Below are 16431 nucleotides of genomic sequence, written 5' to 3' on the forward strand. Positions count from 1 at the left end.
AGACTCTGCTCAGTAATTATAGATATTCCCCTCATTACATGTGAAAGCACAGCAAATGTTTCTGTTGTTACATAAATTTATAAAACAATTTGGACAGAGTGATTTTTCTGCCTCTTTATAGTGCAGATACATTTTTTGCTATTTTGATTTTACTCCTTAATATTATTCAGAGTTTTAATAGCAAAATATACCATATTTTGAAGCCAGGCATTGGTGGCCAATGCCTATAATCCCTGCACTTGGAAGGCTAAGGCAGGAGGATTGCTGCAAGTTTGAGGCCAGCCTGGACTACATAGTGAGTTCAAGGGCAGCCTGAACCACATAGCAAGATCCTGTCTCAAAAAACAAAACAAAGGTATATATATCATATTTTGTAGAAAATAATAATATTAACATCTATCATATATCTGTTGAAATGACTTGTATACATATATGAATAAAGCATACTATCATTTTATATAAATTATGTAATTTTTGTTAATTAACACTTTTTGGGTTAGTTCTGGAAATACTCTAAGTAGAAAATTAGCCTGACTGAACTTCGTGCAAGTCTCAGCATATTAAGAACATTAGGAAAAAGAAAACTAAAAAGTGAAAGATTTATATGATCTGAAGAGAAACCAAAGTAGGGAAAAAGAAAACTAAAAAGTTAAAAATATTTGGCCCATGTGTATAAGTTACATATACATTTTAAAAGCTAAAAATCCAGGCTGGGGATGTCGCATACACAAGGTCCTATATTCAATTCCCAGGGCTGAAAAAAAACCAGTATATAAAGTAAAAAGTTATAAAATGGTTACTAAAAGTCATGTTGCTAATTTTAATTGTATTAAATGAATGGACAACAGGAGGTATTGTTTTTTTAGAGGGAGTATTAAGAGTTTATTTTAAAAAATGGTTTCCTTTTCTTTTTAGGACCTTCATCGGACAGGGTGTAGTTCTTACTGTGGCCAGGAAGCTGAGCAGGACAGAGTTGTGTTGAAGCGAGTGCTGCTGGCCTATGCTCGGTGGAACAAGAATGTTGGGTACTGCCAGGGCTTTAACATCCTGGCCGCACTAATTCTGGAAGTGATGGAGGGCAATGAAGGGGATGCACTGAAAGTGAGTAGCTGGCTCTGATGGAGGTAACTGAACGTCTTCTAGAGTGAAAAACAGGAACCATAATTCTCTACTTGTATGCCTCTCCCCTTTCCAATGTGTTTTCCGTGCCTTTGTAATTACCTGTGTTAGCATCTCTCCCAAGTTAATTCCATGTCAAAGGACAGAATCATGTGACTACCAACTGTGTTTTGAATCTCACTTGTAAGTCAAGTTGCTTTTTAAAACACATTAAATATTAATTGTATTAATTATCCTTTTTTTGATTAATAACTTAGCTGCTTAAAACAGCAAGCTTGTATTACCTCATAGTTTCTTTCAGCCAGATATCTGGGTACAGCTTAGCCTGCTTGTGGTTACCTCACTGTGGCATTAAAAATATTTGTGTTCAAAATATTGGTTGTGGTCTCATCTGAACCCTCAGTTGGAGTTGGGAGCATTTGCTAAGTTTTTTCATGTGGTTATTGGGAAGACTTAATTCCTCACAGGCTGTTGAACTAAGAATCTCAATTTTCTTTTTACTGCCTGTTGGCTGGAGGCCTCTTTCAGATCTTTGCTACATAAGCCCTTCCACCTTACAACCTGGTGGCTAGAATCTCTCAGAGGGAGCAGGAGAGTTAAAGGGAGCAAGCAGGGCAGAAGAGTTTGTTATAGATTTGTAGCCAAATATCAGAAGTGACATCTATGATTTTTTTAATATTCTGTTCATTGGAAGTGATTACCAGGTCCAGTTTATACTTGAAGGGAATGGCCTACTATACAAGGATGTGACTACCAGGAGGTAGACCTGCCTCTTACGCTAGTAACATTTAATCCTGGTTGGACTGTCTTGGTTGCTTTACTCTTTCATGTTTTGGGAAAGGTATGGAGGAAGAGGTCTGACAGTGTCTATAGAAGATGTTTGCATGGAGAAAGGTTATGGAGGTGACTTATATCATTATTTTTTAATATGTGATGCCTCAGACCTTTATTAATGAAAAAACAGTTCTGGAACCACTTTAAGATGGAACACTAGGGCCGGGGATTTAGCTCAGTGGTTTTGCCACCTGCTGCGCAAGCACAAGGACCTGAGTTTGATCCCTGGTACCAAAAAAAAAAAAAAAAAAAAAAAAGGATGGAACACTAGCATGTAAGTTTGTAGGTTTGAAGGTGAGTCAATCAGTTACCAAAAATAATCTTTATGAGAAACAAAGCCTTTCCCATGCAAAATGGTCTTATTTGCTTAGGGCAGTGTGGGTTGCCAATTCATGTTTGAACCTTTAAGCTGGTGTTAATTACAGTGTTTGTGATGTATGAGATGAATACTTGGTGTTTATGTTCAAGTCAGAGTTCTGAGTGTAGTGAGTATACTTCAACCACCAACTAATGTGATATGGAAGATAAACATATTATTCCTGGTTTTATACAGATCATGATAGATTTAAAAATAAATCCAGTCAGACATGATCTAAATTGGTATTCACCCTCTCACTTTTCCCATTCATGTATTTAAAGAAATAGCTTCGAAGCTACTTGTTCACCAAATAGGGGTTGGGGAGAGAGAAAGGCAGTGCCGAATCAAATACTTGACTTTAAAACATTTTAAATTAAGAAGCAATTTTGTTTATTCAATCTATCAGCATTAGTGTTTTTTTCCCCTAGGTGTCATTTTTATGACTTTAAAATAGGAACTGTTCTGTTGAAAAGCTGAAATGAGTGATTCTTAGGAGGTAGGATGAGGAAGCTTGGGGAAAGGGATGTATGTGCCAGTCACATCATGAAAGGACTCAGTGATGCTTGAGAAACTAAAAATTCCCACAAAAAGATAGGTTAAAAAAAAAAAGATAGGTAAAGCTTGGAAACTGCATATTCTTTATTTTACCTCCAAGAGAAAAGCACCATGCATTGAGATACTATACATCATCACCATTTAGGAATGTGTCAACCTTGTGGTTAGACATTTAATATGCAAAGGAGGCTGCTGGTGCTGGGGAAATTATTGGGTGTCTGTGTTCCTGCTTCTCTGCACTTACTGTTTTTCCTTAGTAACTGTTTTGTTTCTAATTACTTGTTAAACATTTGAAGCTCTCCCATTACGTATCCTTCTTCTTGTTATTTTTTAAGACGTAAGATTTGGCCTTTGAAATTCAGTAGTGGGTAGAGTGAGCAAGTTGGCTCTATATATTAACCCTAGACTTTGAGATGACTTTACACTGAGAATTTTATATTACTAGGATAATTGAAGAAATATTTATTTTTCTTGCTTTCATGTAGTTCTGAGGGACTCATAATTTCTTAATAAAAAGGTCAGTATTTTTCTTGGTACTATATAATCCATAGACCATTACCTTTATGTTTGCCTTCATAGTCCTATAAATCCCTTTTCTCCCAATCTGTGGAGCACTAGGTTCCCACCAGGGCACTCTACTGAGAATCTACTCTGTCCCACGTGGGACCTCCACCCTCCACATGGGCTGAATGTCCTCCTCTTCCTGTTGCTGAACTCCTTATTCCAACCAATGATACATGGACCAGGTATATCCTATCCTAGCATAACAGGCAAAGGCCTGATCACTCTTGAGGAAAGGCCTCAGAAGGGCCTTCTCAAGAGCCTGCCCTTGCATACTTTTGTATGCATTATCTAGAAGTAGAAATTATGAGTCAAGAATGAGGGAAAAAAATGGGTCCTTGGCAGGGCTAGAAGATAACGTTTTTTAAAAATAGAATTTTGTAGTATCCTGGAAATAAGAAAGTGTGAGACAGCTACTTTTCCACCAACATATAGAGCCAGGTGTGATTTTCTTTTCTTTCTTTCTTTCTTTTTTTTTTTTTTTTGAGGTACTGGCCATTCAACCTAGGGCTTCATACATGCTAGGCAAGTGCTTTACCATTGAGCCACACTCCCAGCCTATGATTTTGCTCTTAATTTCGTTTTCTGGTGCTCTCAGAGTGAGCTGGTATTTAAGGGAGTTTACAGAGTGTCCCAGCTGACAGGGAAAAGGCTAAGGATAAAGGTACAGAACTGATATGTGTTTTGCTAGGTCATTCTAGTGATTCTTTACCTTTTAGAAAAGGTCGTGCAAGTAGAAAAATCAGAATGAAAATACTAACTTGAAGAATTTGTGTGATAACCTTATGAAAGAAATGCAGATTTTAAAAAACACTCCCAGGAGAGGAAAATGGACAAGAGGTCACCACCAGGTGCACTAATAACCCAGGTTGATAGGGAGTAAATGTCAAGGGCTACCTCAATGTGGGTGTTTTATGACAGGCCAGCTCATGGAGGTTGTAAAACTGTTGATACTCAAGAGCCAATCCTAAGGCCCCTGCTGGCTGCTGCTGAGGCTTGTGTTTTCTCACTTTTCAGTGAGGCTGAGGGTTGTGTAATCATAGCTACTTACAGGGTGAACTCAGGTCTGGCAACCCATCTAGAAATTTTAAATAGCAGCAGACTTTAGGTCTGAGTTACTTAGATATTTATGCTGCCTGTTCCTTACACAGGGTATAGATAAGCTTTGAAAAATCCAAAACATTCGATACTGACATATTTAAAGGATACTGTGCTTTGGCCAACTGTATTTTATTTATTTGAATGCCTTCGTTTTCTTTAGGACATGTTGGAATCCCGGTTGTTATGAAGCAGTCTTGTTCTTTATCTTTATCTTCAGATTATGATTTACCTGATTGATAAGGTACTTCCTGAAAGCTATTTTGTCAATAACCTTCGAGCATTGTCTGTGGATATGGCTGTCTTCAGAGATCTCTTGAGAATGAAGCTCCCTGAATTATCTCAGCACCTGGATATTCTTCAGAGAACTGCAAACAAAGAAAGTGGAGGTAGAGATGATTCATTGTTATTATATCTTTGAAAATATTTGGCTTCTCTGATTCCACTCTATAAGCTTAAACTTGAATGGAAATACATATTTCCAGGTATTTCTGTTGTAAGAGTTTGGTGCAATGAATAGATTTCTAGAGAATAAAAACAAAACTGAAAAAATATATATTTTAATATATAAGGCTACATGTTGAACCTCTTAACTGGTTATGGGAAGGACATTGGTCATGAGCCTAAAACTCCATTGGTACCAGTTCAACAACTAACAGGATATATTGTACTCTAGAAGGAGAATGGTTTACATGTATTACAATCTAGTTAAGCTGCTCTAAACTGGTAGGTACATGAGGTCTTTATAACAGAGTTGCAGGTACAATGTTACATATACTGTGGCTTTACCAGAACCACTGAGGTTATGGAAAAGTAGCTCTGAGAGTAACTGGGCTAAGTAAATAAACCTACTGCATGCCTTCTGTGGCTATGCTCTGGACATCAAAAAGAATGGTCAGAAGTTTGCTGTTTCCTGTACATGGTTGCCAGTTCCTGTTGTAGACCATACACTCACTTACATCTGGAAACACTGGGCCGGAGATTTAGCTCAGTGCTTCCGCTGCCTGCTTCGCAAGCGCAAGCTCCCTAGTTCGATCCCTAGTACCAAAAATAAAATAAAAACAAAACAAAACAAAATCTGGGAACATAGTAAAAGATTTCGAGGATCTCATCTTTGATTAAAATACAGTGGAAATTTTAAGGCAGTTGGGTGTCTCTAACATTTCTTTGAAGCCATTTAAATAATGTCTTTTAATTTGGTGTGCCATATAACTGTATACCTGCATGGATTTCATAATGCTAGCAGGTAGACCAGACTCACCTGTCCTATAGTCAGACACACTTCACCGAATTACACATTTTCTCCCAAATGCCTTGTATTTGGCTGTGAAGAATAACCTCAGATTCTAGTCTCTGAGCAAATGTTTGTTCAAAGGTAAGGAAGAAAATGAGTTCAGGAAAACAGATCTCTTTTGCTTACACTTAAGTAATTATAAATACTGATTATAATTGATAAGGATGATCAGTCTAAAAAGCTAAATTTTTTTATTTCATTAAAATGCACACTTATCCCAGGAAGTGGGAGGGAATGTTGTGCCTTTAATGAATTTAGAAATTTCATGATGGACTGGGCCCCAAATCTTTCTTCAAAACTGTGTATAATTTAGTTCAAAATGTTTTATATTTAATGCTTTTAAATATCTAAATATTGCAGATTTTCCAGCTAACTTTCTGTTAGTGATTTTGAGTTTAAATCCATTGTGGTGTAATAATTATGTATGTAATTTAAGAAATAGGTGGATAATTTCTAATGAACATTTTATTCTTATTAGCCACATTTGAATAAAAGTATGCTTAAAATTGTTTGAAAAGCTGATGGCTTTTACAAAGCTAAAAATATTTTCTTTTTATTCTGTTTTTGGTGAGGAAAACTTTCTCCTTAGTATTCAGTACCCCATAATAGGTAGAACCAGAGTAAGTTTTAGGTGAAGATTTCTGAGTTTTTATAAAGAAATTGTGAAGCTCATGTTACTGAGATTTTATTAAAAACACCTATGTTCTTCCAGAAACATGGAAGAAAGAAGAGGAAAGAACCAGGAATTAGAATGAAGAAAGCAGTCAGTAAAATATAACATTTTTGGTGGATATGGGAGTCTGAAAGAGGAGAGAGTATTTGTATATCCTAAAGGTGCTCAATTCTGAAGAAACTTTGTTGCTGTTTTGTTTCAGGTGGATATGAACCCCCACTTACGAATGTCTTCACCATGCAGTGGTTTCTGACTCTCTTTGCGACATGTCTCCCGAATCACACAGTATTGAAGATCTGGGATTCAGTCTTCTTTGAAGGTTCAGAAATCATCCTAAGAGTGTCTCTGGCCATCTGGGCAAAGTTGGGAGAGTAAGTGATTTCTCTCTTCTGCTGTGTTCTGTGATATGGAGAACCTTAAGCAATTTTTGTGCTCTTAAGTGTAGAGCATCGATGTTTAAGTGTGAGGAACAGAGAAAGTTGTGAACTTTGTTGAATTCCTTTAACCTCCTGAAGTCTCAGCTGGCTGTTTGTTCTGGGGCAGGGGGAGTCTGGGAAGGGACAGACTTCTTCAGGTCTGTGGGATCTCCCTTTCCTACTTGGCATATGTATCCTGGCTGATTACCTCTTCATCGACATTTCTCTGGACATGTGTGGAAGAAAGAGGGGTATCCAGGTGGAAGAGAAAATGGAAGATCTAGAGAAGCAGGTGGATTTGTTGAGTCATATCACAATTTGTGTTATTTATGGATCTTTAGTACTTATCTTGTTTTGCCTTTGAGAGCTGTGATAAAATTGAGGTAACCTGTACAAAGTGTTTGGTTCACAGTTATTATTAATTTTGGTGCACAATTATGAGTAGAACATGTGGACTCGTTTTCATCGAGAATTACTTCTATGTTGAAATCTGGTTCTGCCAAAACATAGATTTTACTTACATCCTTTACTGGTGGCAGGGCTGAGAAAAGGTATTTCCACTCATCCCTAATGTATTATGCCTTACTTTGTATATTTTGGATAATGGAAGATACATTAGGATGCTTGTGTAACTTGAGAAGCAGAGTTTTCAATATTTCTTTCCTAGTGACTGGAGTGGGTACCCATGGACAATATGTTAGAAAACCAATGCACCACTGGCAGTGTTTTGTTTCAAAATCTTTCTAATTAGCCTTTTTATTTATGATAACTGGTTTCTTGGGAGACTTGCAGCATTTTGAATTTTTTTTCAAAGAAAGATCCACCAAATATCAATTTGGGATTAAAAAAATCATTATTTTGTATAATTATTTTTAAACACCACATAGCTATCTCCTTTGCCTTATTGTGTACTGGTTTGGGTAGGCCAATAAGTTCATCTGTATGGGATTTGGAGACTATTCACTTAACTCTTCACTGTCTCCCATATCTACCTCCTTCTGCAGTCACACATTTCTTTTTTTTTTTTTTTTTGGTACTGGGGATCGAACTTGGGTCCTTGTGCTTGCGCAGTGGGTGGCAAAACCACTGAGCTAAATCCCCGGCCCACAGTCACACATTTCTAAACTGTTCTATGCATTGTAAACTTTTTGAGTTTTGGTATTTCCTCTGGTTATTGGGTAACTAGTTTATAGAATTAAAATGGTAAAACACTCTACTGTGTGGTGGGTCAGTGATTGTCACCTGTGTGTTAGTTGATGATGATGGGGCAGGAAAAAGAGATAAAGCTGGTTTTCTTCCTACCTATTGGTTATCTGTAGGATCAGAATTTACTTTTATGATAGTCCCAGGGATGTCACAATGTTGACGTAAAAGTATGGTATCTGCAAGTTAAAGCCGGTACTCATTGAGTGTTTGCAATGGAGAGGTACTGTCCCAAGTATTCCATGTGTATTATCTCATTTATTCTTTGCCATCATCCAGTGAGGTGTGTACTGTTATCTTCATTTTTCAGATGTGAGAACTGAGGCTCAGAGAAGTTCAGTGAATTACCCAATGTGTTAGTAGGTACAATGGGTGGTTTTGAACTAAGACATTCTGACTCTAGAATCTGTGCTCTTAACTATGCAAATATATTGATAATAAGTGGTTACTCTTTATGAAATTCAGGATTTCAAATGTTTCAGATTTTTAAAATTTTTATTTTATTAGTACATGTTTGTAGTACATAATGATTATATTCATTACAGAGATGTAGTACAGGTACATAACACATCTTAATTCTTTTTATATCTCTATCTCTTTGACTCTTGGTCTCCTTCACATTTGCAAAAAATCTTATCTCCCTGTTTCCTATTATCTTTTATATTGCTCTTTATACTGTACTTTGGGTTCCTTACATAAGAGAAATCATGTGATATTTAAACTTGTGTATCTGATTTATTTCACTCAATATTATGGTCTGGATGCATCTGTTTTCCTACAAATGAATCAAATTTATTCTTTATATCAGAGAACTACTCCATTGGATATAAATAGTATATTTTCTTTATTCATTCATCTGCTGATGGATGTATAGGCTGTTTCCAGGATTTAGCTATTGTGAGTTGTGCCACTTTTTTTTGTGCCAGTGCCTTTGTTTTTATTACCATAGCTTTGTAATATAACTTGAAATTTGGGATTGTGATGCCTCCTGCTTTGCTCTTATTGCCCAGGATTGCTTTTGCTATTCTGGGTCTCTTCTGGTTCCATATAAATTTTAGGTTTATTTTTTCTAGTTCTGTGAGGAATGCTATTGGTATTTTGATTAGTACTGCATTAGATTTGTATATCAGTTTTGGAAGTATGGCCATTTTGACAATATTGTTTCTGTCTGCATAGGAATAGGAGAAACCTTTACATTTTTTGATGTTCTCCTCATTCTCCTTTTTCACAGCACTATAGTTTTTGTTACAGAGGTCTTTTACTTCCTTTGTTAGGTTAACTCCAAAGAATTTAATTGATGCTATTGTGAATGATACTGGTTTCTTAATTTCTTTCTCGGTGAGTTCATTATTAGTGTGTAGGAATGCTACTCAACCTTTGTGTTGATTTTGCATCCTGCCGCCTTGCTGAATTCATTTATTAGCTCCAGGTACCTTTTGGTGAAATTTTTCATGTCTTTTAAAAAAAATTTTATTTTATCGGTACCTTTTAGGTACACAATTTAATGACATTTATCATTGGAAATTTACCTAATCTTTACATAATCTCTCTTGGTTCTTATTTTTCCCTCTTCCCCTGCCCTCCTTTCAACCCCTCCATCCCTCCTTATCTACAAAGACTTTGTTTCCATTTTTTCTTTTTCTCATATTAATTCCATTCCCTTCTTTCCTTTCCCCTACCCCTCCCACTTGCCTTCCCCTTTGGCCCTTTTCTTCCTATTTCACATTATCTATTATACCTTTTAGTCCTTATTTACACCTTCAGTTTCTCACATTAGAGAAACTATTCGGTATTTACACTTGTGTGTCCTATTTATTTCACTTAAGACTACCGCCTCAATGGGCACCATTTAGCTATATATGTCTGTTTAATTTCTCATTTTTTATGGCTCAGTAGTACTCCATTTTATAAAAAAAACTTATTTTCTTTATCCAGTCTCCAGTTGATGGGCAATTGGGCTGCTTCCAAGTTTTAACTATTACAAATTGTGCTGCTATGAACATGGGTGCACATATATCACTGTGGTATGATTCTTTTAATTCTTTGGGGAAGAAACCCAGCAGGGGAATAGCTGGGTAAAATGGGACCTGTAGTCCTAGTTCTTTGAGGTATCTCCATACTGATTTCCACAGTGGTTGCACCAGTCTGCACTCCCACCAGCTGTGGAGCAGGGTTCCTCTTTCCCCACAGCCCCGCCAGCATTTGTTATTGGTTGATTTCATGATAGCAGCCATTCTTTCTGGAGTGAGGTGGAATCTCAGTGTTGCTTTCATCTGCATCTCTCCAATGACCAGTGATGTTGAACATTTTTTCATGTGTTTATTTGCTATTTCTACTTCTTTGTCTGAGAAATGTCTGTTCATTTCAGATGCCCATTTTCGGATTGGGTCTTTAAATTTGGGAGGTCTGATTTTTTTAAGTTCTTTATATATTCGATTTAGTAGACCTTTGTCTGAGGAACAGCAGGTGCAGATTTTTCCCACATTGTGGGTTGTCTCTTCACACTGCTGGTGGTTTCTCTTGCTCTGCTAAAGCTCTTTAATAAGAAGAGATCCCACTTGTTGATTGTTTGTGCTAGTTCATGGCCAAATGAGGTTTTGTTCATAAAATTTTTTCCTACATCACTGTCTTCAAGAGTTCTACCTTACCTCTGTTCCAGCCGGATCAGCGTTTCTATTTTAATATTTAGATCTTTAATCCGTTTTGATTTTAGTTTAGTGCAAGGTGAGAGATATAGGTCTGGTTTTAATCTTTGGCAAGTTGACCAATTTTTCTAGGACCATTTATTAAAGAGGCTATCTTTCCTCCAGTGAGGGTGTTTGGCTCCTTTATCAAAGATGAGATGGCTCAGTGTGTCTGATGTTGCTTGTGCATCTTCTAATGTGTTCCACTGGTCCTCAGGTCTGTTTCTTTGCCAGTACTATGCAGTTTTTAATCACAGTAGCTTTGTAGTATAGTTTCAAGTTGGGTGTTGTGATACCCCCTGCCATGTCTCTGTTACCTAGAATTGCTTTTGCTATTGTGGGTCTCTTCTTGTTCCAAATGAATTTTTGAATTGTTTTCTCAAGGTCTGTGAAGTATGGTGCTGGGATTTCAATCGGGATTGCGTTGAATCTATATAACAGTTTTGGAAGTATGGCCATTTTCACTGTGGTGATCCTTCCCACCCAGGAGCAGGGGATGTCTTTCCATTTTCTGATATCATCTTCAATCTCTCTTTTCAGAGTGCTATAGTTTTCAAAGAAGAGGTCTTTGATTTCTTTTATTAGGTTGATTCCTAGGTATTTCAGTTTTTTGGATGTTATTGTGAACGGAATTGTTTACCCTATTTCTTAGTCTGTTGTTCACGTAGAGGAAAGCTATTGATGTTTGTGTGTTGACCTTGTATCCAGCTACTCTACTGAATTTGGTTATTGAGTTTAGAAGACTTTTGGTGGTGTTCTTGGGGTGTTTTATATAGAGTATCATGTCATCTGCAAATAATGACAATTTGACTTCTTCATTTCCTATCTTTCTTCCTTTTATTTCTTTCTCTTGTCTAATTGCCATGGCTAATATTTCCAAAACTATATTGAACAGGAGTGGTGATAGTGGACATTGTTGTCTTGTTCCTGAATTTAGTGTGAAGGATTTCAGTTTTTGACCATTTAGCATGATACTGGCTGTTGGTTTTTCATAGATGGCTTCTATCAGTTTGAGGTAGAGACCATCTATTCCAATTTTTTGTAGGGTTTTTATCATAAATGCATGTTGGATTTTGTAGAACGCTTTTTCTGCATCTATTGAGATGATCATATCGTTTTTGTCCTTGGCTCTATTGATATAGTGTATTACACTGATTGATTTTCGTATATTGAACCATCCCTGCATCCCTGGGATGAATCCCACTTGATCAGGGTGTATGATCTTCTTGATGATCTTCTGCATTCTGTTTGCCATTATCTTATTAAGGATTTTTGCATCTATGTTCATTAGTGAGATTGGCCTATAGTTCTCTTTTTCGGTTGGGTCTTTCTCTGCTTTGGGGATCAAGGTGATGCTTGCTTCCAGGAATGAATTTGGGAGTATTGCTTCCCTTTCAATTTCATTGAAGAGTTTAAACAGTAGTGGTAGTAGCCCCTCTCTAAATGTCTTGTAGAATTCAGCAGTGAAGCCATCAGGGCCCGGGCTTTTCTTAGTTGATAAGTTTTTAATTACATTTTCAATTTCATTGGTTGATATTGGGTTGTTTAGGATTTTTAGGTCTTCTTCGTTCAACTTTGGTAATTCATATGTATCTAGAAATCTGTCCATTTTTTCTGTGTTGTCCATCTTATTGGCGTATAGGTTCTGGAAGTAGGTATTGATGATCCTCTGGATTTCTGCTGGGTCTGTTGTAATTTCACCCTTTTAATTCCTAATTGGATGGATTTGGGCCTTTTCTTTCCGTTTTCTCATAATGTTGGCTAAGGGTTTGCCAATTTTGTTGATTCTTTCAAAGAACCAACTCTTGGCTTCATTGAGTTTTTGTATCGTTCTCTTAGTCTCCATTGCATTGATTTCTCCTCTGATCTTTATAATTTCCTCCCTTGTGTGAGCTTTGGGGTTGTCCTGCTCTTCTTTTTCTAGAAGCTTGAGGTTCAGCATGAGGTTGTTTAATTGGGCTCGTTGTGTTTTCCTAATATGCGTATTCACTGCTATGAATTTCCCTCGTAAGACTGCTTTCATTGTGTCCCATAGATTCTGATATGTTGTATTGTCATTGTCATTTAATTGAAGGGACTGTCTGATTTCTTTAATTTCCTCTGTGATTCATTGGTTATTGAGAAGTGTGTTGTTCAATTTCCACGTGTTTATGAAATTTTTTGAGTTTGCTTTGCTGTGGATCTCCAATTTCATCGCACTATCGTCTGATAATATACAGGGGATAACTTCAATTCCTTTGCACTTACTTAAACATGTTCTTTGTGTGAGTATGTGGTGTATTTTTGAGAATGACCCACGTGCACCCGAGAGGAATGTGTATTCTGATTTTGTGGGGTGGAAGACTCTGTAAACATCTGTTAAGTTCATTTGTTCAAGAGTTTGATTGAGTTCTAGTATTTCATTACTTACTTTTAGTCTAGTTGATCTATCTATTTGTGAAAGTGGGTTGTTGAAGTCCCCCACTACAATTGTATTAGTGCATATATGACTTTTCATGTCTGTTAGTATTTGTTTAATATAGTGGGCGCACTAGTGTTTGGTGCATAGATATTTATGATTGTCATCTCTTCCTCTTGGATTCTTCCCTTTGCAAGGATGTAGTGTCCTTCTTCATCTCTTTTTTTTTATTTTATAAGATAAAAGTGCATTTTAATAAAGAAAAGTTTAACATTCAAGCCTCAGACATTCTTGGGATACTGGGAAAAGAAATTTTTCACTTCTTCCCAACTCCCTGACATAACTGTGAGGGGAGGGTTGACAAGTTGATCTGATCTCAGAAGGAAGAGCAGGCAGGAGACTTTCTTCCGAGCATCTCCTCTGGGGCTTGCCTGGCTGTCGCGTGGTCTGTGCCTGTCGCCTACCTTCGGCACCCTTGCCCGAGTCCCCTGTGGAATGCAAGGATGCTGCTGTGTGTGGGGCAACAGGGCACATCAGCTGGCGGAGAAGGGTGGCTGTGGCAGTGATGGGGGAAGTACAGGGATGGGCCAGCCAGAGGATGGTGGGGCAGGGGGATGGGGAAAGGGAAAAAGGGAAAAAGGGAAAGAGGCAAGAGGGAAGAAAGCCAAAGAAGGTGGGGTGGCACTGGAGGGCAGGACGGTGTATTGGGGAATGGTGTCCAGTTCCTGGATTTCCATCAACTCTTGTCTGGGGGAAGGGTCTCTGTGTACTTTGTTTTTCTTCATACTGCCTAGGTATTCCTGCTGCAACACTGCCAGCACCGATGCTAGGATCTCATCATTATCCTGGTCGTTCAGACCGAAGGCAGAGGGGGACATCTGCTGAATGAGGGGCCAGCACTCCAGAGCAGGGTAGAGGGCCACAAGGCGGGGGAGGAGGTGGCCCAGTCAGCTCCTGCTGAGAACTGACTGCCTTGTACCTGGTGCACAGGGTGAAGGAGCTCTTTGGCAAGAGCTAAGACAGTGCCTGGGGAAGGGGGCTTGATGCCCAGCTCAGCATGCAGCTCAGGGTGTTTGAGTGAAGAAGCTGAACTCCGCTGCCGTGGAGACCGGCTAGTCCACTCCTCCAGGCCACTGGAGGCTGCTGCTGTGGCCAAACTGCATGTGGCGCTGGCTTTCCAGGGCTGGCTGGGCCCACGGACTTGGCGGGCTTGTTTCTCCTGATCCCTGAGCCACTGCAGGTAGGACTCACGAGCCACCTGCTCCTCTATGGCCTCATTTGTGGCCTCCCAGTCTGTGGCCCATTTCTTGTCTTCTAACATTTGCTGTTCAATCCATGATTCCTCTGAAGTTTTTATGGCATTCTTCATCAGGGACTGCTCTGCAAACCCTGGTTTGAATGATGGCAGGCCCAGCCCCACACCAATGGTGACCTTGTTAGGATTCACCACTGAATTGTAGTGGATATTCCGATGATAGCTGACACGGATGGGTTCATCCTCATTTTGGTGGAACCCATGGAATGTGTTCATAGGTACTGTGCTGTACTGGTACACCTCCATGGGACAGTTTTGTACATCTCCACCATGGCCTGCACCTCAATGTGGTTTCCATGGGAGTTGTTTTTCCGCTTCTGGTTGATGTAGGTGGTGAAGTCCTCTGTGACATAGTTGGAGAAGTAGTCAGCATTCTTCATCAGATAGTCCATACAGTGCTTTTGCACAACTTCGTGCATATCCTGGTCTCCATACACCTGGTCAGCTACAGCCCGGGATAGACAGGCGCCATCCTCCTTCATCTGCTTGATGATGAAGCCTTTCTTGTCCCTTAGGGCCTTTTCAAACCAATGTTCCTGCTGCTCGACGGTCGCAGGGTCCATGGCCTCAATGCGTGCCCCAGCTGCTTCATATTCATCCTCACTGTTGTAGCCTGCATCGACCTCCTCACGTTCCAGGCTGCCCCCGCCAACTGCACCAACCCCAGGAGCTTGGCGCCGCTGCTTGCTATGCCCAGGACCAGAGCAGTAGCCGCCCATGGCACTACCCATGCCCACCACCACCCCTGACGCTGCTCCACCCAGAGCGTCACCCGGACCGCCACTGGGACCACCAGGACGCCCACAAAGAGATGGAGAGGCCTGCTGTGGCCGAGGGCCTGCCACTGCACCAGGCGGGACAGCCAGCGCCCAGCGGTAAAGAGCACCCGGTGGCCCCGGTAGCGGGCCCTGGGGTGGTGGTGAAGCCCGGGGATGGGCCCCTACGACGCTGGAATCACGATCGCAATCCCCACCCACGCCCGTCCCACTGCCGCCGGTGCCCACACCCCCTCTGTGCCGGCACTGGGGGCAGCGGTCCGGGCGGTGGCTCATTGGTGGGGTCGGCATCGGGAGGTGGCGGCTTCTTCTTGGGGAGAATAGGCATGGCGGCACTGCCGAGTACCCCCCAGCTCTTCTTCCTTTCTCTTAATCAGTGTTGGTTTGAAATCTACTTGATCTGCAAAGAGGGTGGCTACTCCTGCTTTTTTTCGGGTTCCTGTCACATGGAGTATTGTTTTCCACCCTTTAACTTTCAGTTTCATTTCTTATATTGGTCATTCATGGCTTCCAGCATGTTTCTGAGCTCATCTATTTTTTTTTAAATCTGTTTCTGTTCTAGAGCCTCTAATCATGTCTTTCACTCTGCTCACCATCTCTGGAGTTATCTGGGAAATTATTTCTGTTTTGAATTTTTCTAGAGCCTCATTCATCTGTTTTATTACTTCCCGTACTATCAGTTCAGGGTGTCCAGGTGGTTGATTATCGGATTTTTCCACCTTCTTTCCCCCAGAATTTGCCCTTTGTGGGGTGAAAGTCTGAGTTTGTGCCTTTCTTAAATGTCTTCTCATTTTTGTTTTTGGTATTGTCCTTGGTTTCATTCCTGGGTTGATACTTTGAAGTTGTTTATTGTAAGTATCTTTGTTGATGTATTTAGAACACTTATGGAATGGTTGCTTCTCAGAGGTGTCTCCCAGATATAGCTGGTCTTTAGGTTTTGAGTCTCTAATGGCTCTGAGACTGTTTCATTTTCGTTATACCAGGAAGGACAACTGATAAGATCAATCACAACACCTTAGCCCAAGTGATACAATCAGGAACACCATGGCATCAAGTACCTCTTAGAAAATGACAATTTGTGGTAGTTATTAATCTATTACCTTTAACTGTGTGAATTAAATCAAAATCAAGGACTAACCCAACATAT

The 16431-nt window shown here is 39.6% G+C and overlaps 1 protein-coding gene and 1 pseudogene across 9 annotated transcripts in view; one reads left to right on the forward strand and one right to left on the reverse strand.

The window, feature by feature from the left end:
• Positions 1 to 16431, forward strand: part of Tbc1d30 (TBC1 domain family member 30) — an 89879-nt gene that overhangs the window by 50966 nt on the left and 22482 nt on the right. For all 9 annotated transcript variants that reach the window (XM_021241457.2, XM_087192243.1, XM_087192241.1 and 6 more), the window contains 3 exons: positions 916 to 1101; positions 4746 to 4914; positions 6695 to 6863. In XM_021241457.2, coding sequence (XP_021097116.2) covers positions 916 to 1101; positions 4746 to 4914; positions 6695 to 6863 — 524 coding nt within the window. The remainder of the gene's footprint in view (positions 1 to 915; positions 1102 to 4745; positions 4915 to 6694; positions 6864 to 16431) is intronic.
• Positions 13727 to 15612, reverse strand: LOC106010746 (OTU domain-containing protein 5 pseudogene; annotated as a pseudogene).

Source organism: Heterocephalus glaber, unplaced genomic scaffold, assembly GCF_053883595.1.
Source record: "Heterocephalus glaber isolate CG9 unplaced genomic scaffold, H.glaber_assembly_v1.0 deba00001569, whole genome shotgun sequence".
In the NCBI taxonomy this organism is placed as follows: domain Eukaryota; kingdom Metazoa; phylum Chordata; class Mammalia; order Rodentia; family Bathyergidae; genus Heterocephalus; species Heterocephalus glaber.